The 25,871-nt window shown below is 39.1% G+C and overlaps 1 protein-coding gene across 1 annotated transcript in view; it reads left to right on the forward strand.

The window, feature by feature from the left end:
• The first annotated feature begins 1,468 nt into the window (after positions 1 to 1,468).
• LOC139783505 (uncharacterized) overlaps positions 1,469 to 25,871 on the forward strand; it is a 39,340-nt gene continuing 14,937 nt past the window's right edge. Inside the window, exon 1 of the mRNA XM_071722683.1 lies at positions 1,469 to 1,762. Coding sequence (XP_071578784.1) covers positions 1,469 to 1,762 — 294 coding nt within the window. The remainder of the gene's footprint in view (positions 1,763 to 25,871) is intronic.

Consider the following 25,871-nt stretch of genomic DNA (forward strand, 5'->3'; position numbering starts at 1 on the left):
TGAACCGAAAAATTGTAAAAATTTCTGATACCGGTTTCCAAAAAGATCGGTAACAAAAAATTATACACTTTATGGCACTCCCCGGGAAATTCTACCCCTACTTCATACACAATTCTTTAAGATTCGGTCAATTAATTCCCGAAAAATTGGAAAAATTTTGTAACCGGCTTCCAAAAAGATCGGTAACGAAACATTATACACTTTATAGCATTCCCCGGAAAATTCTACCCCTGTTTCATATACAACTCTTTGAGATTCGGTCAATTATTTCCCGAAAAATTGGAAAAATTAAAATAACAGGTTTCCAGAAAATCGGTAACAAAAAACTATACACTTTATGGCACTCCCCGGAGTATATTTCATATACTTTTGGTAAAAATTCGGTCCACTAACGAATGAGTAGTTCGCGGTCAGACAGACAGACAGACATACAGACGACGGTACTTATATATATAGATTAAAAAAATTACAACTTACGTGTATTTTCACGGAATTTTTGTAGAAACCTTTTTATATACAACAGGAACCTTTTTATATTTGCTCTTAATCAAGAGCTATCTAATGAACTATCCAAATGAGCAGTCAAATTATACACCTTCGCAATGACAACTGCTTGATAGCACGAAGTAACGCACAATGCGTATCGAGATAACCAATCAACATCACAAAAAAGCGGCACAATTAAATCTGTTACATACCTTTTTTAAGAGCGGAACTACTACTACAGCAGGATTAAAAGTAATCTATTTATTTCAACTATACGTCGAATAATATACGGAACATTTTACACTTCTGTATATGTATTCCTCACAATCGATTATTTGCTAACGCCGTGCATAATATTTAATGAATGAATTAAGTGTAGAGCTCGACGGTAGTCCAATAACGTCAGTTACGTCTTATCATTATTTTAACTACTTCGATAGGTATACAACCTGTTATTATTGTCACACATAGATGCAACCTAACCAGGGTATCATTATAGGGGTATCATTATATGGTATACAACCGTATACTTGATTTATTAATAAATTCGTCTTCATAAGCTCCACACTTGAAGTTACAGCGCGTACCAAAATTAACATCTGTGTAAGTGTATTTCATTTTTTTTATCATATATATCCAACAAATGGAAATTTTGCAACATTTTTTAAATTTATAAAAATGTAAAATTTTTATATATATAAAAAAATTAAAAATTGACATATAATTGTTAGTATTGTAACAATAAAGAAAATAATAAAACCTTAAATAAAAAGTAAAATATGTTTGTGTGAATTTACTTGTAGTTTATTATTGATTCTCGTTAAACTCTATTTCTTTCACTTTTATAATACACATATACAAAATGCTACATCAAAAATTATTTACAAACTGATGACATTAAAAGATACAAGAAAATTTTTTTACAGAATAGACATTCAATGTATTTTCAACAATGAGCATATATGATAATTGTACTATTATAATGATATCAAAAATTACGCCAGTTAAAGTTATATTTTTAACGAAAATTAGTGTGGCGTTAACATGTGCTTGGCCACCATCACCGAACGCAACGAAATTTGACGTTACTTTATTCAAAGTTTTGTGGTACATCTGTTACTTGAGTAGTATCTTACTGTTGTTTCCGTTGCTAAGTTCAGTTTACGAGTATCGTGATAATCCCGTGATTTTAGCAAAGTCAGTTTGTCTCTCTTGTGCAGTCCTTCAAGTCACTCTCAAGATGGTGATATGTCGTATCCGATATAATCGTTTCCAGGTATGTATATAAAATTTAGTAAATCTTACAAAAATAGATATACACTCCTTCAAATAATTGAGGGATCAAAAAAATTGTCTAAAAAATAGACAAATTTTAAACAGCTGTAACTTAAAAAAAATGGTAATCCAAATTTTAAAAAAAAGTTTTAAAGCTTGAAATCTCTACTTTTGAAAGGTTATAGCTGTTTTTCATTTTCTTCAACTCTGGTAATTTTAATATGCAGAAAACGACGAGCTCAACGAAATGGAAAATTTTCTTCTTACTTTGTGGAAATGTCACATGCACAAAAAAGACCTAAATATTTTTTTTACTTCTTTATGTTAAAACCTGAAGTTTTTCCTGCAAAACTTTTTAAAAAAATTTAAAGAACCCCGCACACATCTTATGGAAAAGTGTCCAACCGTTGAATTTGTTGAAAATGAAGTATGATGTAGTTTACGACGTTCTGATCAAAAGTCCCAATGGGCCCGAGGTAAAAAAATGAACAGTTTCCGAGATACGGGGGGTTAAAGGTCAATAATAGTGTCCTATTCGAGAATTCGGTAAAAGTGCACAATAACGGACCCAGCCCCAATGACCTTGACGTTAACATATGTTGTCAAGGTCATCCTCGTGAGTATCCATTAGAAGGTTTTAGCCGTCGCTCGTTTGTTAAAAAGTTATGAACAAATGTAACTGAAAAATATTACAGTTTATGTCATTGCTAAGGGAAGTAATTTACTGATATGTGTGTATAAACAATACACATGTAGGCGGGGGTGGATGGAAGTGGATCTCAGTTCGCGTGGAAAGTTGAAAATCCGAACCGTACAATATGTTGTGAGCGCACAACGTTATAATTGTTCATTAGTGTAATCCGACCCTAGCGACTAAAGTCACTCCTGAAATCAGCCGAAAAACCTGACGATTGCATCGGACGATCGATCATCCGATGCAAACCGACACCGGAACCAGGAGCGTTCAACTCCGGGACGACCGAAAGCGCTGATGCGAAGGTCAGCGCAAAGCGCTGACAACGAGAAATCAACGCTAACTCGGGAGCCCCGAGTTAGCAACAGGGTGTCGATTCCGACATTATAAATACCGCCGAATAAGAAGATCGGGCGGGCAGTCGCTAATCAAAATCGAAACGAACACGTGATCGAAACGAACGAGAATTGATGGCGTGACGGGAGTTTCTTGGACGAGACCCAGATTACTGCACCTCGTTTTCTCTGCCGCTCTAGGAGTCGGAGTGCTTCCTCTCTCAGGATCAGCGGATCGGGAAGGTAGCTAGCTCGAGATGAAGTGATTTTTCCGTCGCGGAATCGGTATTTTATACCCCCTCGGAGCGATAGATTCGGTGGGAGTAGCCGATCTCCGGGCAAGACGAGCGCCGGGCGGATAAGGGGCTGCGCACAATGAAAGGAACAGGGAATAGGGAACAGAGAATAGAGAACAGGGAACAGGGAATAGGAAACAAAGAACGCACAATGGAGTAATAGAGAATAGGGAACAGCGAATAGTTTGATGGTTAATATTGTATGACATTTGAAAATAACCTATAAAAATAAATCAAATTTTTCTGATACGTAAATTTCTAAAAGTATGAACAACAAATTAGAGATTGCATTATTATTAACTACGTCTGTTTTACAAATGGGATTAATGATACATTTACGAAATAAGGAGAAAAAGAGACAAAAACGATGGAAAACACGTAGATGGTGGGTTCATCCCATTAATCTTCAGCGTAATGAGTTGGGCGATTTTTGCACATTATTTCAAGAGCTAAAAATGACCCAAAATTATTTTTTCGATACCTAAGAATGTCAAAGAAAATGTTTAACAAGCTGTTAAAACAAGTGTCGATGTATCTGACAAAAACTAGCAACAGAAAACTACTGCTTCCAGAACAACGCTTAGTAATAACGCTCAGGTATATTACATTACTTTTTTATGCATAGTTTTATTGCAATTTATAATATATTATTTATATAATTTTTATCAATTCATTCAGGTATTTAGCTATAGGAGATCCAGCTTTCTCTATCGCATTGCAGTATCGTGTTGGCGAATCGACAGTGCGTCAAATAGTCAGTGAGACATGCTCTGTGCTAATAAAAGTGTTGTCTCCTGTCTACTTGAAGCCACCAAGTAAAGCAGAGTGGCTGGAAATTAGTCATGGTTTTTATAACAAATGGAATATGCCAAATTGCGTAGGAGCTGTCGATGGCAAGCACATTCAAATTCAAGCTCCGCCAGATTCTGGTTCAATTTGTTTCAATTACAAAAAAACATTCAGCACAGTTTTAATAGCAGCTTGTGATTACAAATATAAATTTACTATTGTTGATATCGGAGCTTATGGGAGTGAAAGTGACGGTGACATTTTCACAAGATCATCTTTAGGAGAAGCAACAGACAACGATGATTTAAATCTACCCACAAATTCTGCAATTCTTCCAGGTTCTAACCAGCCAACGCCTTATTTCTTTGTCGGTGATGAATTTAAGATGTCACGACATAGGATGCGCCCTTATCCAGGTAGAAATCTGACTACCCTGGTGGAAATAATTTTACAAATTTTCACGCAAAAATTATGCGAAAACTACAATTTCTTATAATATAATTACAACTTTTAACGCTATTTTCACGTAATTTTTACGTCAAAAGTACGCGATTTGGGCCATGTTTGTAATTTTTCATAAATTTACGTAGAAATTTTTATGAATAACTACAACTTTTTGGATATACTACAAAATAAAATATAAAATTTACTTAAATTATCTCGTTGAACATTATTTTATTGCTGAAAATCTTGATTGCGTGCAAGCTTAATTAAATAAATTTATATATTGTACTTAGAAAATTTGCTTACCACCGCTGGATTTGAACCTGAAACCCCTGGCTCTTGAGTCAGTCACCTTCCGCACTGTGCTACAACATTGATTGATGAAGACGTTTCGTATTGTCTATATATGTTACACTTATTGTTAGCAGACGTACGGAAGGTGTCAGCTCTTAATAGGGTCGGCTCATTATATATATATGGGGCATTCTCCGTGAAATCAGACACCCCCCCTGTCCAAAAATTGGGGTCACCTAAAAAATTCATTCGGGGCTCATTTTATAGCTACACATATGTAGTTTTATTTGAGCTGTGGCCTTTTGAAAAATCAACATGGTGGACCCCAATATGGTGGCCGAAGTCTGCGGGTAACGAGGTACGACTGATGAAATCGTTACTTGGAAGTTATAAAACAGTGTGTTAATGGGTTTATTTAGTAGTTAGCATTGAATCCATGAAAAAAATGAATTTTTAGTTTGTCCAAAACCAATATGGCGGCCAAATTATCCGTGAAATGCTAAAAAATAACTATTTCGTTCTTTAAAAATTACAAACTGCGTTCAATTTCCATGAAAATTTATATCATGATACATTTTGAGATGTTGATCGTAAATTAACAATTGGGACGTCGTATTTGAATATGACGAAACCCAATATGGCGGCTGTATATTCGAAAAATGCTAAAAAATAATGACGTCGATATTCAAATCATACAAACTCTTTCCAATTACACATTTTGTTGCTTGCGATTTCTTAAGTGTTCCTAGGTAATTGTGAGGTGCAGAATCCAAGTATACTGTCAGATTTGTGGTCTATCAGATCTAGTTTACGAGATACGGCATATATGCCTTAGTATCTGAATAAGTCCATAAACCGATAAAAAATCATCTCATTTGGTTAACTTAAGTACATTTCTGGTTACACTGGTCGACAAAATATGAACTTTTTCTTCATTTTGACATTGAATAAGTAAGTGAAGGCAAGACAGGTAGTCTTTCGAGCCAGTGAAGTCAAGAGAGACAGACTGTCCAGCCAGTGAAGGCAGGAGAGACAGATTGTCCGGCCAGTGAAGGCAAGAGAGACATATTGTCCGGCCAGTGAAGGCAAGAGAGGCAGACTGTCCAGCCAGTGAAGGCAGGAGAGACAGATTGTCCGGCCAGTGAAAGCAAGAGAGGCAGACTGTCCAGCCAGTGAAGGCAGGAGAGACAGATTGTCCACAAAATTTAACAAAGTTTGTGAGTTTTATTTCACAAGATAATCATTTTTCAGCATTTTACTTATAAACTGGCCGCTATGTTGGTTTCGACATATTGAAATTAAACATTCTTGTTGATGAGCAGCAATTAAAAATACCGTAACACTCAAATTAATAATAATTAGAACGAGTCTGTATGATTTGAATATCGACGTCATTATTTTTTAGCATTTTTCGAATATACATCCGTCATATTGGGTTTTGTCATATTCAAATACGACGTCCCAATTGTTAATTTATGATCAACATCTCAAAATGTATCATGATATAAATTTTCATGAAAATTGAACGCAGTTTGTAATTTTTAAAGAACGAAATAGTTATTTTTTAGCATTTCACGGATAATTTGGCCGCCATATTGGTTTTGGACAAACTAAAAATTCATTTTTTTCATGGATTCAATGCTAACTACTAAATAAACCCATTAACACACTGTTTTATAACTTCCAAGTAACGATTTCATCAGTCGTACCTCGTTATCCGCAGACTTCGGCCACCATATTGGGGTCCGCCATGTTGATTTTTCAAAAGGCCACAGCTCAAATAAAACTACATATGTGTAGCTATAAAATAAGCCCCGAATGAATTTTTTAGGTGACTCCAATTTTTGGACAGGGGGGGTGTCTGATTTCACGGAGAATGCCCCATATATATATATATATATATGGGACGTTCCATGTCAACCGGGACAGAACCGTCTCCAAAATTCTATTGAACCGATTAAAATGGTTAAGGGCTTAAAATCTTTGTTTTTGTGTGCTTTATCAAGTACAGTGTGGTACTTTTTAAAATTCAATATGGCGGTCAAAATATGGCGCTTCATATGAGTTAAAAACACAAATCATATGATTAAATTGTTGTTTCTAATGGAAAAAAGAGGATACATAGCTTGTGAGTAGATAGCACTAAGATTTGGATGTGTCTAAAAAAAAATGGCGGATCCAATATGGCGGACAAAAAACCAAACTTTTACCAAAATTTATGAAACTCAGTATTTGGGGGTTTTTGAGGTCGCTGATTACGAATCCGTTCATGATTTTTTAAAATTCAAAATGGCGGATCAAATAGGGTAAATAAAAAACAAAATTGTTGACGAAATATGTGAAACTTAGTATTTGGAAAGCTCTCTGCGTTAACAGGGTTGAGACTGTCTTCAAAAGTAGGTTATGTAACCCGCATTACTTTTTTTAAATTTTTTTTAAATTTTTTATTAATTTTTTTTACTTTTTTGAATTTTTTTTGATTTTTAAATTTATTTAATATTTTAACAAATTCTTTTCTTCGTCAGTGAAAGTAAAGTATTTCTGCAGACAGAAATAATTGTGAACAGGATTAGATAGGTAGATATTTCCTTTTTAATTGTTCCTTGTGTGAAATTGTTTCTGTAACAGCGTGCTTGTAATGACTTCGTTATGTATACTTTTTAGAAATCTCTTGAAAAGGACACAAAACCAGTGTCGAAACGTTGAGTTAAGAATCTTCGATAATAAAGTCAGTTTGGTCAAAAAATATATATCTCTGGTTAATTTTTCACTGACGAAGAAAAGAATTTGTTAATTTATTACACACCACTGACCTCAAGAATGGTGTTTTGGAGGAAGTATGGATTTTTTGAGAACATCACCAAGAATTATGGACATGGCAACACAGATTTGCTGAAGTCATGGATCAACACAAGGAACAGGACCTGCAGATTGAGCCAACAGCTCACCTTTTTAATCCGTTGTAGGAAATATGGTGTGTTACCGCCGCACATTTACAATATAAAGTTTAAGTTTCGCTTCCGGAGTAATAGGGCATTAAATAAGATAGATAGTCTCAGAAGACGGAGCCAGGGCGTTATACTAAATCAGGAAATCGGGTATTGCCATTATGTTTTAAAAAACTTAAGATCTAGAATTATTAATATCGAAAAGCAATTATTCAGAAATTTACCGGAGAGGTTGGTTAACGAGTTTTTTGAATGTAACAATGAGAAGATCAGGAAATATAACAATACACTAAAGGTTAAATCTATCAACAAATTCAATAGAATAACAAAAGAACAAAACATAGTGGCGGATCCCTTTTCGAGGATAGACAAATCGAAATGGTTAGTCAACATTAGTAATAAGCAGATACCGGATTTGGTTTCGGATTTTCTGAGTTTGGGAGATAAATTCGCGTTACCAATCAACCAACGCGATAAGAAAGACCGCGAGAATTCTGTTTTAGAAACGATAAAGAATTTCGAAGTTAATGCTTACAGGTTTCGGGAGAGCACGGTAAATTGTGTGCGTGATTCGGTGACGGATTCGTTATATAGATATTTGGTGGATAAAAATCACGTTGATTTGGTCGATCGTTGGATATTAGATAGATACGCGGATTGCAAAAAATTTTTACGGGAAAACCAAGACGTCTTTGTCACGAAAGCTGACAAGGGTCAGGTCACGGTTATTATGGACAGAGAAGAATATGTGACAAAAATGACGGATTTACTTAAGGACGAGTCAACTTATAAGAAATTAAAGAAAGACCCTATCAAACAGATTTCATTGAGGTTAAACGAACTAGTTAGATCGTGGCGGGACGGCGGCATTATCGAGGACAGCGACTACAGGCGCTTAAATTGCACCAACGGCAATCTCCCGCGTTGTTACGGGCTGCCAAAGATCCATAAAAATGGTTTTCCGCTACGGATTATTGTTTCGGCTTTGGGAAGTCCTTTATACAATATAGCGTCTTTTCTCCACGATATCTTGCATCACTCTATTCGCCCACCCAAGTCTCACATCAAGGACAGTTGGTCTTTCGTGAGAGAAATAAATGACATAGAAATCAATACTGACGAAGTGCTCGTTTCCCTCGATGTAACCGCACTTTTTATCAACATCCCGAAAAAGTTAGTTCTCAGAGCAATAGAGGAACGTTGGCATGATATCACGGGAAATACAAAGCTTAATTTGCCGCAATTTTTGCATGCTATTGAGTTGGTACTGGGATCTACAAGTTTCAGTTTTAATGGAGAAACATATGAACAGATCTTTGGCAGCCCGATGGGATCTCCGCTATCACCAATATTAGCTGATATGGTGATGGAAGATTTAGAAACTCATTGCCTTGCTACGCTCGGTTTTTGCCTGTCGTTTTTCCGACGATATGTCGACGATGTTATTGCGATAATTCCTAAGGATAAAATTGGGGATGTCCTTGATGTTTTTAATAACTATCACCCCCGCCTCAAATTTACACATGAAATGGAGATTAATGGGGCCATTTCTTTCCTAGATACTCTCATTATCAGAAACGGCAACAGACTCTTGACTAATTGGCACAGAAAACCTACGTTCTCGGGCCGATATGTTAATTACTTTTCCAACCATCCACTGAAATATAAAAACAATACAATCACAAGCCTAGTTGACCGCGCAATTTTACTTTCTGATAAACAATTCCATAGCTCCAATATTAAAATTGTAAGAGACATCCTTAAGAATAATTGCTTCCCTGACGATCTGATTGATAAGCAAATTAATAAGAGATTAAAAGAATTGGATTATCGCAAAAACATCACCGACTGTAATAATGTAAGCAATACTTTCGACGCCCGCAGATACATTGCTCTTCTTTACATTAAAGGTTTGAGTGAGAATATTCGCCGCACTGTAAATCGATGTGGCTTGGATGTCCTTTACACGATTCCCAAAAAATTGGATTCAATTATAAAACGTGGCAAAGACAAACTCGTAAATATGAAGGAAACAGGTGTCGTCTACAAAATTGAATGCAATGACTGTAACGCCTCCTACATTGGACAGACTCTAAGACATTTGGAGACTCGTGTTAAGGAACATCTAGGCGACATTAAAAAAGATGTGAATAAGCACTCCGTAGTTAGTAAGCACCGACTTACACACGGACATAATTTCAAATGGTCCGATACGGAGATTATGCATAGGGAGAGAAATGTGAGGAAGAGAGAGATTGCGGAGATGTTTTACATAAAAAAAGAACAAATGAACGCGATTAATTTAAAGAAAGACACTGAAAATCTCAATCCGCTATACGACAGAATTATAAGAACTACCTAATCATTTCTCTCTATGTGTATGTTTTTATTCCGTTGACCTAGTCACTTATTTGTATTTCGATGATTAGTCGATCGCCGTCTTTCGTTTCGGAACGACGTGTCTCCTGTCGGTTCCGTTTGCATTATGATTACGGGACACTGTATTGCGACTCTTAAGAATTTGACAAAGTTGCTACAACTGCAAGAACTTTACATATGGCAGAAATAATTGTGAACAGGATTAGATAGGTAGATATTTCCTTTTTAATTGTTCCTTGTGTGAAATTGTTTCTGTAACAGCGTGCTTGTAATGACTTCGTTATGTATACTTTTTAGAAATCTCTTGAAAAGGACACAAAACCAGTGTCGAAACGTTGAGTTAAGAATCTTCGATAATAAAGTCAGTTTGGTCAAAAAATATATATCTCTGGTTATTTAATATTGTATAGTAGACATAATTTGCGTTGCATCAGAGTAGCGTTTCACTTGTAATCTTTTTGTGTCAGTCGGAATGAAAGAGTGTCCATGTTGGATTTTGGTAACACTAGGAGCTAGAGAGAATCTTTTTGCAAGTTTTTTTTGCGTCCTACTGTGCATTTCTTTGCTGTACTCAAAAAATGTTATGATTGCAAATTTATTTTTTGCCCAATTAAAAAGGTCATGCGATGTCAAGATTGCCTCGGATGATTGAGCTTGCTCATCCGAGGCAATCTTGACATCGCATGACCTTTTTAATTGGGCAAAAAATAAATTTGCAATCATAACATTTTTTGAGTACAGCAAAGAAATGCACAGTAGGACGCACAAAAAACTTGCAAAAAGATTCTCTCTAGCTCCTAGTGTTACCAAAATTCAACATGGACACTCTTTCATTCCGACTGACACAAAAAGATTACAAGTAAAACGCTACTCTGATGTAACGCAAATTATGTCTACTATACAATATTAAATAAATTTAAAAATCAAAAAGAATTCAAAAAAATAAAAAAAATTAATAAAAAATTTAAAAAAAATTAAAAAAAAGTAATGCGGGCTTCATAACCTACTTTTGAAGACAGTCTCAACCCTGTTAACGCAGAGAGCTTTCCAAATACTAAGTTTCACATATTTCGTCAACAATTTTGTTTTTTATTTACCGTATTTGATCCGCCATTTTGAATTTTAAAAAATCATGAACGGATTCGTAATCAGCGACCTCAAAAACCCCCCAAATACTGAGTTTCATAAATTTTGGTAAAAGTTTGGTTTTTTTGTCCGCCATATTGGATCCGCCATTTTTTTTAGACACATCCAAATCTTAGTGTTATCTACTCACAAGCTATGTATCCTCTTTTTTCCATTAGAAACAACAATTTAATCATATGATTTGTGTTTTTAACTCATATGAAGCGCCATATTTTGACCGCCATATTGAATTTTAAAAAGTACCACACTGTACTTGATAAAGCACACAAAAACAAAGATTTTAAGCCTTTAACCATTTTAATCGGTTCAATAGAATTTTGGAGACGGTCCTGTCCCGGTTGACATGGAACGTCCCATATACAGGGTGTCACTGAATGTTTGGTACTTTTCTCATATTCAGATAGAGCGAGCCAAACTGAGTCGAAAAGTCATGTACCATTTTGCAATTTTCGCGATAGTTGATGAGTTATTAATGATTAAAAATCGCCGTATTGGCCCGGCCCACCGCCAAATCCAAGCGCGCGGCGAGATGCGGCCGCCCCGCGGTCGGCGCGCGGGCAGTTGTTTTCTACAAGCGGCGATGATTACGCACGAGTGGCGCGTAACGCCGGGCCCCCGTCCTGAGCGATGATAGTTTCTCGCCTTTTTTAAATAGAAATAAAATTTTCTAACAACATAGAAAAATTTTTTGTGCGTACGTATGTACATACGTGTGTACATGCATACACAGGGAAATATCAATTGTACTGCTTAAAAAAGCGATTACTCAATTTACTTTTTTTCTTTTAGTAAGTAACGGTTGTCTTTAAGAAAGAATATTTTCTTGATAATAGTCTTAAAATGTACAAATTTTAGAAAGAGTCTTTATCATGTACTCGAAAGAAGAATTTATACTCCTTCAAAGAACATAATAAAATTTTATGAAAGAAAAGTCAAAATAATAAATAAAGTAATATGAGGACCCTCGAGATTAAAATAGGAGAAGTCAAGGCTATGAGGGTCAGAAGCAGATCACAGTGCGTAATATCAGAAATAACTGATTTATTCGTCGTTTTGATACATTACATCGATCCGTACGTTTCGGCTCAGTTTTGAGCCATCTTCAGCGGCAGTTACAGAAATTAAGATACACGTTCTCCGTACCGTATGGTGAGTTTACCGATTCAAAGTATCAGAAACATAGACCAATTGATCCATATCTGTAAATTTGTTCAATTAATGTTGAGATATTAAAAAGATTCCTTAGGAAACTCACCATTCGGTCTGAAAAACGTGGAATACAGAGCCATGTACATAATGAATACTCTCTGCGAGAAGACTTGACGATCTTGTCGACACGACACACAATGATATGAAAGGTCTTGCAAGAAGAGGCATGTCGTAGGTCAACACACCGGCGAGGATTATAACAAAGCACGATTTGACACCGTCTCAAAATGACACGGATTTTTTGCATTATGCATATGTCACGGTTTTGAACAAATTGTAATCCATGCTCATGAACTTTGGTCGTTGGCAAATCGGGGTTTTACTATTGGTATACATGCAATATTGTGACAGTGTCAAATCGTGCTTTGTTATAATCCTCGCCGGTGTGTTGACCTACGACATGCCTCTTCTTGCAAGACCTTTCATATCATTGTGTGTCGTGTCGACAAGATCGTCAAGTCTTCTCGCAGAGAGTATTCATTATGTACATGGCTCTGTATTCCACGTTTTTCAGACCGAATGGTGAGTTTCCTAAGGTATCTTTTTAATATCTCAACATTAATTGAACGAATTTACAGATATGGATCAATTGGTCTATGTTTCTGATACTTTGAATCAGTAAACTCACCATACGGTACGGAGAACGTGTAACTTAACTTCTGTAACTACCGCTGAAGATGGCTCAAAGCTGAGCCAAAACGTACGGATCGATGTAATGTATCAAAACGACGAATAAATCAGTTATTTCTGATATTACGCACTGTGATCTGCGTCTGACCCTCGTAGCCTTGACTTCTCCTATCAAAATAATTAGCAAATCAAATTTTTGTTTTAATTTTATATTTTAACTGAAGAACTGAATAATTAGAATTTAGAATATTATTTATTTTAAGTAGTATTATCAAGAAAACATTTTTTGTAAAGATCATCGTTACTTAAAAGAAGAGAAAACTGAGTAATTGGTTTTCTTGGCACTAGAATAATATTTTTTGCGTGTGAATTTTGCGTACATAAATAGCAATCGCGATATAAGATCGCGAGCCAAAAAATAATTATTTTTTCTTTTTGTGGCAAGAAAATGATAGAGCGCTATTATTTCCACACACCACCTTGCGGCAGATAACATGGCGCATTTTTTTAAGTGGTATCCTTAGTAGGTCTAATCCACTTTGTATTAAAATATTCTCATATTTTAATGAAAGAACTGTTCGAAGTGCCTGCCTCGTTCTCGTATACAGAGTTCGGCTCTTTGATTAATATTGCGCGTCGCGCGGTGCGCCATTTCCGGCGTGATGGTATCAAAAGCTGCGAGAATTTCTTCTCGTACCTCAGTTTCTGTACCACCACGCCGGTGTACTCGACTAAATCTTTGATGTAACCCCAAACGAAATAGTCGAGCACGTTAATATCCGGCGACGGCGCCGGCCAAATGATTGTGCCACCTCGACCCATCCATCTGTCCAGATATCGCGCGTCTAAAACATTTCGCGCCTGTCGCGAAAAATGCGCATTTTCCAATACGATGGGGCTCCTGCGGATTTTTCGCGAAAGGCGCGAAATGTTTTAGACGCGCGATATCCAGAAAGATGGATGGGTCAAAGTGGTCTAATCATTTGGAAAAAGGCACTTCAAACAGTTCTTGCATTAAAATATGAGAATATTTTAATGCAAAGTGGATTAGACCTACTGGGGGGGTACCACTTAAAAAAATGCGCCATGCTATCTGCCGCAAGGTGGTGTGTGGAAATGATAGCGCTCTATCATTTTCTTGCCACAGAAAGAAAAAATAATTTTTTTTTGGCTCGCGATCTTATATCGCGATTGCTATTTATGCACAATTCACACGCAAAAAATATCATTCTAGTGCTAAGAAAACCAATTATTCCATTTCCCTTCTTTTAACGGTTATCTTCACAAAGAATATTTTTTTGATATAAATCTTAAAATACACTCATCACTCTCTTTACTTAAAACAAATAATATTCTGAATTCAAATTGTTTAATTCTTCAATTAAGAATATAAAATTAAAACAAAAATTCAATTTGCTTATTATTTTGACTTTTCTTTGATAAAATTTTATAATGTTCTTTGAAGGAGTATAAATTCTTCTTTCCAGTACATGATAAAGACTTTTTCTAAAATTTGTGATGAATACATTTTAAGATTATTATCAAGAAAATATTCTTTCTTAAAGACAATGATGCTGAAACTAGCAGCCGAGCGCTAGCGGCCAAAGTAGAAACGCGTAAAAAAATAGAAAGACACATTGCTCCCACTTCCTACATGACTTAATTTGTTGCTGAAGATGTCTAGAATGCTGTAAATAAAAAATAAAAAAATAAAAAAAATGTCCGTGCATTTGGCAATGTATTAACGGGGCGCGCGGTCTCCAGCAGCAGTCAAACGTCGTGGCAATTTAAAATAAATTTTGTTTTATGTAAAATATTTCAGGTGGCGATCAACAAGTAATAGAAACGAGTGGCGATGCAGAGAAATATATTTTTATATTTTCTTCAGGTGTCGTGACTGCTGCTGGAGACCGCGCGCCTCGTTAATACATTGCCAAATGCACGGACATTTTTTTTATTTTTTTATTTTTTATTTACAGCATTCTACACATCTTCAGCAACAATTTAAGTCATGTAGGAAGTGGGAGCAATGTGTATTTCTATTTTTTAAGCGTTTGAAATTGTTATAGAGAAGTGCGAAGCGTTCTATAATGACTTCAAACGCGTAAAAAAAATAGAAAGACACATTGCTCCCACTTCCTACATAACTTAAATTGTTGCTGAAGATGTCTAGAATGCTGTAAATAAAAAATAAAAAAATAAAAAAAATGTCCGTGCATTTGGCAATGTATTAACGAAGCGCGCGGTCTCCAGCAGCAGTCAAACGTCGTGGCAATTTAAAATAAATTTTGTTTTATGTAAAATATTTCAGGTGGCGATCAACAAGTAATAGAAACGAGTGGCGATGCAGAGAAATATATTTTTATATTTTCTTCAGGTGTCGTGACTGCTGCTGGAGACCGCGCGCCCCGTTAATACATTGCCAAATGCACGGACATTTTTTTTATTTTTTTATTTTTTATTTACAGCATTCTACACATCTTCAGCAACAATTTAAGTCATGTAGGAAGTGGGAGCAATGTGTCTTTCTATTTTTTTTACGCGTTTGAAGTCATTATAGAACGCTTCGCACTTTTCTATAACAATTTCAAATGCTTAAAAAATAGAAATACACATTGCTCCCACTTCTTACATGACTTAAATTGTTGCTGAAGATGTGTAGAATGCTGTAAATAAAAAATAAAAAATAAAAAAAATGTCCGTGCATTTGGCAATGTATTAACGAGGCGCGCGGTCTCCAGCAGCAGTCACGACACCTGAAGAAAATATAAATATATATATCTCTGCATCGCCGCTCGTTTCTATTACTTGTTGATCGCCATCTGAAATATTTTACATAAAACAAAATTCATTTTAAATTGCCACGACGTTTGACTGCTGCTGGAGACCGCGCGCCTCGTTAATACATTGCCAAATGCACGGACATTTTTTTTATTTTTTTATTTTTTATTTACAGCATTCTAGACATCTTCAGCAACAATTTAAGTCATGTAGAAAGTGGGAGCAATGTGTCTTTCTATTTTTTTTACGCGTTTGAAGTCATTATAGAACGCTTCGCACTTTTCTATAACAATTTCAAATGCTTAAAAAATAGAAATACACATTGCTCCCACTTCTTACATGACTTAAATTGTTGCTGAAGATGTGTAGAATGCTGTAAATAAAAAATAAAAAAATAAAAAAAATGTCCGTGCATTTGGCAATGTATTAACGAGGCGCGCGGTCTCCAGCAGCAGTCACGACACCTGAAGAAAATATAAATATATATATCTCTGCATCGCCGCTCGTTTCTATTACTTGTTGATCGCCATCTGAAATATTTTACATAAAACAAAATTCATTTTAAATTGCCACGACGTTTGACTGCTGCTGGAGACCGCGCGCCTCGTTAATACATTGCCAAATGCACGGACATTTTTTTTATTTTTTTATTTTTTATTTACAGCATTCTAGACATCTTCAGCAACAATTTAAGTCATGTAGGAAAGTGGGAGCAATGTGTCTTTCTATTTTTTTTACGCGTTTGAAGTCATTATAGAACGCTTCGCACTTTCTATAACAATTTCAAATGCTTAAAAAATAGAAATACACATTGCTCCCACTTCTTACATGACTTAAATTGTTGCTGAAGATGTGTAGAATGCTGTAAATAAAAAATAAAAAAATAAAAAAAATGTCCGTGCATTTGCAATGTATTAACGAGGCGCGCGGTCTCCAGCAGCAGTCACGACACCTGAAGAAAATATAAATATATATATCTCTGCATCGCCGCTCGTTTCTATTACTTGTTGATCGCCATCTGAAATATTTTACATAAAACAAAATTCATTTTAAATTGCCACGACGTTTGACTGCTGCTGGAGACCGCGCGCCTCGTTAATACATTGCCAAATGCACGGACATTTTTTTTATTTTTTTATTTTTTATTTACAGCATTCTAGACATCTTCAGCAACAATTTAAGTCATGTAGGAAGTGGGAGCAATGTGTCTTTCTATTTTTTTTACGCGTTTGAAGTCATTATAGAACGCTTCGCACTTCTCTATAACGATTTCAAACGCTTAAAAAATAGAAATACACATTGCTCCCACTTCCTACATGACTTAAATTGTTGCTGAAGATGTGTAGAATGCTGTAAATAAAAAATAAAAAAATAAAAAAAATGTCCGTGCATTTGGCAATGTATTAACGAGGCGCGCGGTCTCCAGCAGCAGTCACGACACCTGAAGAAAATATAAATATATATATCTCTGCATCGCCGCTCGTTTCTATTACTTGTTGATCGCCATCTGAAATATTTTACATAAAACAAAATTCATTTTAAATTGCCACGACGTTTGACTGCTGCTGGAGACCGCGCGCCTCGTTAATACATTGCCAAATGCACGGACATTTTTTTTATTTTTTTATTTTTTATTTACAGCATTCTAGACATCTTCAGCAACAATTTAAGTCATGTAGAAAGTGGGAGCAATGTGTCTTTCTATTTTTTTTACGCGTTTGAAGTCATTATAGAACGCTTCGCACTTTTCTATAACAATTTCAAATGCTTAAAAAATAGAAATACACATTGCTCCCACTTCTTACATGACTTAAATTGTTGCTGAAGATGTGTAGAATGCTGTAAATAAAAAATAAAAAAATAAAAAAAATGTCCGTGCATTTGGCAATGTATTAACGGGGCGCGCGGTCTCCAGCAGCAGTCACGACACCTGAAGAAAATATAAATATATATATCTCTGCATCGCCGCTCGTTTCTATTACTTGTTGATCGCCATCTGAAATATTTTACATAAAACAAAATTCATTTTAAATTGCCACGACGTTTGACTGCTGCTGGAGACCGCGCGCCTCGTTAATACATTGCCAAATGCACGGACATTTTTTTTATTTTTTTATTTTTTATTTACAGCATTCTAGACATCTTCAGCAACAATTTAAGTCATGTAGGAAGTGGGAGCAATGTGTCTTTCTATTTTTTTTACGCGTTTGAAGTCATTATAGAACGCTTCGCACTTTTCTATAACAATTTCAAATGCTTAAAAAATAGAAATACACATTGCTCCCACTTCTTACATGACTTAAATTGTTGCTGAAGATGTGTAGAATGCTGTAAATAAAAAATAAAAAAATAAAAAAAATGTCCGTGCATTTGGCAATGTATTAACGGGGCGCGCGGTCTCCAGCAGCAGTCACGACACCTGAAGAAAATATAAAAATATATTCCTCTGCATCGCCGCTCGTTTCTATTACTTGTTGATCGCCATCTGAAATATTTTACATAAAACAAAATTCATTTTAAATTGCCACGACGTTTGACTGCTGCTGGAGACCGCGCGCCTCGTTAATACATTGCCAAATGCACGGACATTTTTTTTATTTTTTTATTTTTTATTTACAGCATTCTAGACATCTTCAGCAACAATTTAAGTCATGTAGGAAGTGGGAGCAATGTGTCTTTCTATTTTTTTTACGCGTTTGAAGTCATTATAGAACGCTTCGCACTTTTCTATAACAATTTCAAATGCTTAAAAAATAGAAATACACATTGCTCCCACTTCTTACATGACTTAAATTGTTGCTGAAGATGTGTAGAATGCTGTAAATAAAAAATAAAAAAATAAAAAAAATGTCCGTGCATTTGGCAATGTATTAACGGGGCGCGCGGTCTCCAGCAGCAGTCACGACACCTGAAGAAAATATAAAAATATATTTCTCTGCATCGCCACTCGTTTCTATTACTTGTTGATCGCCACCTGAAATATTTTACATAAAACAAAATTTATTTTAAATTGCCACGACGTTTGACTGCTGCTGGAAACCGCGCGCCCCGTTAATACATTGCCAAATGCACGGACATTTTTTTTATTTTTTTATTTTTTATTTACAGCATTCTAGACATCTTCAGCAACAAATTAAGTCATGTAGGAAGTGGGAGCAATGTGTCTTTCTATTTTTTTACGCGTTTCTACTTTGGCCGCTAGCGCTCGGCTGCTAGTTTCAGCATCATTTAAAGACAACCGTTACTTACTAAAAGAAAAAAAGTAAATTGAGTAATCGCTTTTTTAAGCAGTACAATTGATATTTCCCTGTGTATGCATGTACACACGTATGTACATACGTACGCACAATAAATTTTTCTATGTTGTTAGAAAATTTTATTTCTGTTTAAAAAAGGCGAGAAACTATCATCGCTCAGGACGGGGGCCCGGCGTTACGCACCGCTCGTGCGTCGCGCCGTGTCATCATCGCCGCTTGTAGTAAACAACTGCCCGCGCGCCGACCGCGGGGCGGCCGCATCTCACCGCGCGCTTGGATTTGGCGGTGGGCGGGCCAATACGGCGATTTTTAATCATTAATAACTCATCAACTATCGCGAAAATTGCAAAATGGTACATGACTTTTCGACTCAGTTTGGCTCGCTCTATCTAAATATAAGAAAAGTACCAAACATTCAGTGACACCCTGTATATAGGGGAGACCGGGGCCTAACCGTCAGTTTTTTTTCGGTGCCGATTTTTAACAAGAAAATAAATAATTGAAGTTAAATGTGGTATACCACTGTAAAGAGTGAACCTTTAGCTACAAAATTTATTAAGGAAATTTTTATCTACGTCGCTTTGTTTAACCGGTATAGAGCAAAAACGACAACGGTGCAAAAATTGAAATCTCAAAAATGCCGGGGTTTAACCGTCACCCCCCCAGGGTTTATCCGTCACACTGCATTTTCAACACATATACATACATCTAATCCTGAAAAATGATAGGATACATTTTAATAATTGTTTTTTAAGAGAAAAATATAAAAATTTATTAAAAAATAATTGTTTTACTTATTCCATAAAACAATTTAGGCACGTGAATACAGAGGTTAACCAAATCGTAAACTCCCCAACGGCACGTCATATTGTCAACGAGGGCAACCACGGGGAACACGCGTGACGGCGTTCCGGTGCCATAGGATCAGCGCGGACCCTCGAGCAACCTAACCAAGCCGCGTTTCTCGCGGGGGAGCGATAAATAGCGACAGGGGGGTTAGAAAAGCTCGCGGTGGAGCGCGACCATTTTACCGACTCGACGGCGTCCTCGCGCCGATTCCTCGACGCGCCGACGACGACGACGACGACGACGACGACGACGACGACGACGACGACGATGACCACCACCGACACCACCACCACTACAACGCCGGCGACAATGACGCCGAGACGATGCGGCGAACGCTGGACGATGCGGTCGCACGCGCGACTGTCACTGACACAACGACCAACAACGACGATCTACCGCGCGCGCGGCATGTCAACTCTCGCGCGGAAATCGCGGGATCTCAGAGCCGTGCCGTGCCTCGCCGTACCTCGCCGACGTGCCGTGAGCGCGAGCGATCTCAAAAACAACGGTCCGCCATCTTTTCGGTCGGTCAAAACACCCGTTTTGCGAAGATACGTGCGTACTATTTCCCTCCTATACAAACTGACGCACGTGCAAGGGAAGACAGAATCACGCTCGAGGGAAACCTAACCTGAAATCGCCGTGAGCCGAAGTCGTGCGCCCGGCGCGCCACAGTGACGAGACTGACGGATAAATCCCGGGTGCTTACTGACGGATAGGCCCCAAGCACAAGTTTCAGGTTTGATCGCCCACAAAATATTAGACATCAACGATAATGAAAAAACTACACTGGATTCGTGTTCAGCATGCATTACTCTTTATAATCACGTACTTTGAGATTTGGAGAGCAAATATTATTGCAGATATTACAAAATTTCCACGCGCAGAAAATTTCACTTTCACCTTCCGAAAACACGTTTGCCCTCGTAAAAATCATAACACGGCAGATAACCTGCCGAAACTCCGTTGGTCACATGGGTACCATAAGCAGCGTTTACAATGTTAATAGCGAGTTCGCACAATATACAGGTTCCGAGATATTTGACTTGACGCTTCAACCCCGGCGACGGTTAGGCCCCGGTCTCCCCTATATATATATATTTCTTACAAAATTGATGTCGGTCATCTATTCGATATCGAATCGATGACTTATCGACATCGAATTTGACATTGAAAATCAGCCGATTTCAATCAAATTGTTTTGGCATTAAGTTGCTTCTTTCTAAGTTACTTGTGTTCAAAACTCTAAAAATTTTGTCTAAAATTAAGAGACTATCACCATATAGTACCCAGGTAGCAAGCACTCGTCATTTTGACGTCTTTTGACGTCATTTGACGTCAAAATGACGAGTCTTGCTACCTGAGTATGCAGATAGTCATCGATTCGATGTCGATCGATATCGAACCGATGACTATGCATACTCTCATATGGTGACAGGCCGATATTCATAGTCGGTTCTTATATTCAAGTCCGTCTTAAGTTGAATCTTAAAATGTCATGAACCAATCGCATAGCCGTATTAAGCCTCTTGCACAATGCCAGGCAACAGGCAATAGGAACATAAAATAACAAAAAAATCGTTAATTACAACCTAAAAAATTCGAATACTATGATTGGTTGGCAACAGGCAATAGGCACAGAATTTTCAACGTGACGGAAACTCTGTGTCTATTGCCTGTGTCACTGTTTATTCTGTATTTATACATGTATTTATACATGATTTCTGATTTCTATTCCCTGTTCCTATTGCCTGTTGCCTGGCATTGTGCAAGGGGCTTTGGCGTCTTAAGACATAACTTAAGACGGTCTTGAAATAAGATCCGACTATGAATACCGGCCATTAGTCTCTTAATTTTAGACAAAATTTTTAGAGTTTTGAACACAGGTAACTTACTAGGTGCGCAACTAAGTTTCCGGGTTTTTTTGATCAATAAAAAATGGAAAATTTCAAGAGAAATACAAAAAATGGTTTATTCAAAGTATCGTCCCTCGCTAGTTATACATTTTCGCCATCTCTCTGGCAATACATGAATACCGCGACAATAAAACGACGCGTCTTTGGACCGAAACCATTCATCCAACCAATTTTGCACTTCTTCGAAATTGGTCAAGTGTAGCCCAGCCATGCGCCATCGACCGGAACAAGTGATAATCGGAAGGCGCCAGGTCTGGCGAATACGGCGGGTGCGGTAGCAGATCCCATTTCAGCGTTTTGATGGTGTCCTGGACGATGGAACTGCGATGGCACGGAGCGTTGTCGTGCTGCAATATCACTCGTTCGTGTTTCGTGTCCCATTCTGGCCGTTTTTCGAGCAATGTATGGTTTAAATTAATCAGTTGTTGTCGGTAGCGATGCCCATTGACAGTTTCGCCCGGTTTCAGCAGCTCATAGTACACGATTCCTTTCTGGTCCCACCAAAGCGCTCCTTGTCCTCAGTGTCAAAATCGCCACTTCTGAAGCGTTTAAACCAATCTTCACAGGTAGTTTTCGATGGTGCATGTTCGCCGTAGGCCTCCTCAAGCAAACGACGTGCTTCAGCTGCATTTTTTTCAAGTTAAAGCAGAAAAGCAAAGTTTCCCGCAAATGCTGTTTATTTGGCACAAAACTCGACATCTCCGTTGTTAGAAAAAATATTTTTGCGTTGCGATATGTGTTTATATAACGACTGGTTATTGTTAACAGATGTCCAAGCTATAACTTCAGACAACTTCAGACATGTAAGTCGAGTACATGTGTTATTGGTGCCATCTATGTGTGAAACCCGGAAACTTAGTTGCGCACCTAGTAGAAAGAAGCAACTCTTGATGCCAAAACAATTTGATTGAAATCAGCTGATTTTTTATGTTAATTTCGATGTCGATGAGTTTCCGGTGAATCGACGTTGAATTGACGTCGATTCGACATCAACCTTCTCACTGGATAAACATACTAAATATGCGACATGTTCGACATTTTTACATCAGGCTATGCTGAAATCTACAACTTTCAATAAGATCTGTTTCTATTCCTGCACTGCTAAACTAGTGCACACTGATGCAGTATAAGTTGTGACGGTCGCGTTTCCCGCTCGGAGTTAGCTCGCCGGGCCAGGAGGAGAAAACGTGGAGACACTGGTTGGTTTCACAATATTCCTTTATTCCTTACTCTCTACTTTGCAATACAAAATGATGGAGGGCGTGAGTGTAAGTGCTTGGGTGTGTGTGTGGCTCCGCTGAGCCGCTGTGTACGTGTGCGGGGTGAATTCGCGGACAAGAGACGGAGGCGCGGTTGCCTTGAGTACTTATCGCTAGACTTATGACTACGCGGACGGATTCGCGGAGGCACGGTTGCCTTATGCGGACGGTCAGGTGGTCAGGAGCTCACTCGGGGGCACCCGAGCGAGCGGCCCGTACACCGGGGGCACCCGGCTTGAAGACGGGGGCACCCGTCTTCCGTACGGCGGAAAGGGTCGGGGGCGCCCGACCCAGCGGCAGGAGAGGGCAGGTAAACCAACCGGGGGCACCCGGCTGGGAGGCCCGTACTCTGGGGGCACCCAGGTGAGAACGGTGGCACCCGTTTTCTGCACGGAGGACGAGGTTGGGGGCACCCAACCTGGTTAAGCGGTCTCGGAAAGTGGTCGTGTCGGGAGCAGGAGCTGGACAGGACTGGTGACTCGAGTCGGCTCGAGTCCCCTATTTATACCCCGAGTGAGAGCGGTGGGGGCTGCCCCACCGCCCGGGCACAAGAACACGTGTGCCGTGACGCTGGGCACGTGTTAGATGTTCGTCAGGGCCGTAGCGCTAGTGACGAATACGCGTATCGTCACATCACCCCCCCGTGTTAGGAAGGAAATATACGGAGACATTTTCGCTTACTTATTTATTGCACTTATACAACGGTTAGCGACGCTGGCACGACCGGAGATTGCCCAGTGGGTCGAATCGCAGGACCCACAGGGATCCGCTGGCGCGGGCTCGGAACTTCCGGTTCCGGACGATGGCAGATCGGGGCACGGCCACCCTTTCACCGGTCGGTAGCGGGATCCAGAGCAGGTCGTCGAGGGGGGAGGCGCTCGAGGTTCGGGCCGTTGAGGTGGTCGGGGGTGGGCAGGGGCCTGGTCGGTTAGGGGGTCGGGCCGTTGTGGGGGAGGCCCGGGTTGGCGTAGTGGCGGCGCACACTGGTGGGGTGGTGGGGGTTTGGGCCGTGGGTCTTCGGGCTTCGGCGACGTTCGGCCAGGGCTGTCTTGCTGGCGGTGTCGGTCTCCCCATGGTTCCCCGTGGCACGGTCGTCGCTGTTGTTACGGCTGGTCGAGCGGCTTGGCGGCCGGGTGGGGCCGCGGCTGGCTGGTCGGAGGGCCGGTCGGAGATCTGGCGGCGTTCCCCCGGGCGGGGGGTAGTTTGGCGGCTGGATACGTCGGAGGGCGGCCTGGCTGATGGTCGGTCGGCATTCTGCGAGCGTTCTGTGGGCCGCAGGTTCGCCCGTACGCGGGCGGCTGGCGGACGCCTGGCCGGGCGTACCGGTACCGCCTAGATGAAGATGGCGGCGCGGCGGCAATTCTCGGCGTCGCCCCGCTGGATTCGAGTCCCCACACTGGGGGCTTGGCGGCGGGGAACGTCCGCTGGGTTGGTGGCCGGCCCAGCGTCGATCGGTTCCTCCCATAGGTCGTCGAGATCGTCTATATTGCCGAAAAGCTCCTCTAGTTTCGCACGTCGATCCATACTGGTTAGCTATTCTAAAACAACTGAAAAGTCTTCCGCGCCGCGAGCTTTTATACCGGTAGCGGACGTACATGTCTTTTTTCCTTTTAGCGCGTTTTTCCGACTCCGGAATGCGGGTGTTATTATATTCGGACCGATTCGGCGTTGTTTACCTACGTTTGTTGACACGGGTTGCGAGGTTTCGGCGCGCTCTTTAAGTCTTGTACGTGTACGTGTCTATGCCATCGTCCCCGGGTGTCGCGCAAGTCGACTATGACGGGTGAGATAATCTTCCTTACCTCTAGAGGGCCGGTATAGCGGGGGGCTAACTTGGCGTTAAAGCCCGTAGCTTTCCTTGAAAGCGGATACTCCCTCTTCCACACCAGGTCCCCGACGCGGGGTCGCCAATCCCGTCGTCTCAGGTTGTAGTGGGCTTTTTGCCGTTGGAAGGCTCGGGCCAGGTTGACCCGTACCACCTCGTAGGCTTCCTCCAGCCGGCGTCGGGTCTGGTGAGGGGCCGCGTTTGCTGCGTGGCGGCGGTCCTCCGGGTGTGGGAGGGCGAGCTCCCGTCCATGGTTAAGGTACGCTGGGGTGTACCCGGTGGCCTCGTGTCGGGCTTTCGACGCGGAAGAAAGGACCACGCACTAATTATATGAAAAAAGTGGCCGCGGTTAAAATCGACCAAAACTATGGAAAAGTGTAGTTTGTGTGATGCCGATCAAAAGTTCAAATGGGCACAACCCTCAAAATATGCTAGTTTTTAAGCTACAAGCCTATAAAGGTAATATTGGTGGTATAAAACGTACACATATTATACATAGTATACCCACTCTTAGCATTACCCAAGATCAACCAGCGTGGAGGTGGTGAGTGTCTGATCTCCTTTTTTGTTCTTGTTTTTTTGTTTTTTGTTTTTTATTTTTTAAATATTTTTTGTTTTTATATATTTTATATTTTTTGTTTTTTTTTCTTTTTATCTCATAGTGTTTTTCTATTGTCTCAAACTCCTTGATTTGCCCTATTACCAGCATCAATAATGTTATGCAATAATGCATAAAAGAAAAGTGGGGAGAAAAGTGGGGCGCGTGCACTTTTAGTGCACGTTTGCAATAATGCTTTGTCACAGATAACTTTTTTGTTTATAGTCTAAACCTAATTCTGACAACGGTATCGTATTTTTGGATGTAATCCGCTGGGCACGCCACAGTCTTTTTGTAACAATACATTGTAGAATTTTTATATAAAGCGAATATGTTTTCGCAAGTTGAGGTTAAAACAAGTGTCGGTATTACAAACGACTATAGGATCCCCTTAATTGAAATAATAGTATACATATATTATAATAATTATTACTTTATTAATAATTTTTACGTGGTTCAAA

The sequence above is a fragment of the Temnothorax nylanderi genome, unplaced genomic scaffold (genome assembly GCF_030848795.1).
Source record: "Temnothorax nylanderi isolate EJ_2023f unplaced genomic scaffold, tnyl_v1.0 TNYL_tig0507_pilon, whole genome shotgun sequence".
In the NCBI taxonomy this organism is placed as follows: Eukaryota; Metazoa; Arthropoda; class Insecta; order Hymenoptera; family Formicidae; genus Temnothorax; species Temnothorax nylanderi.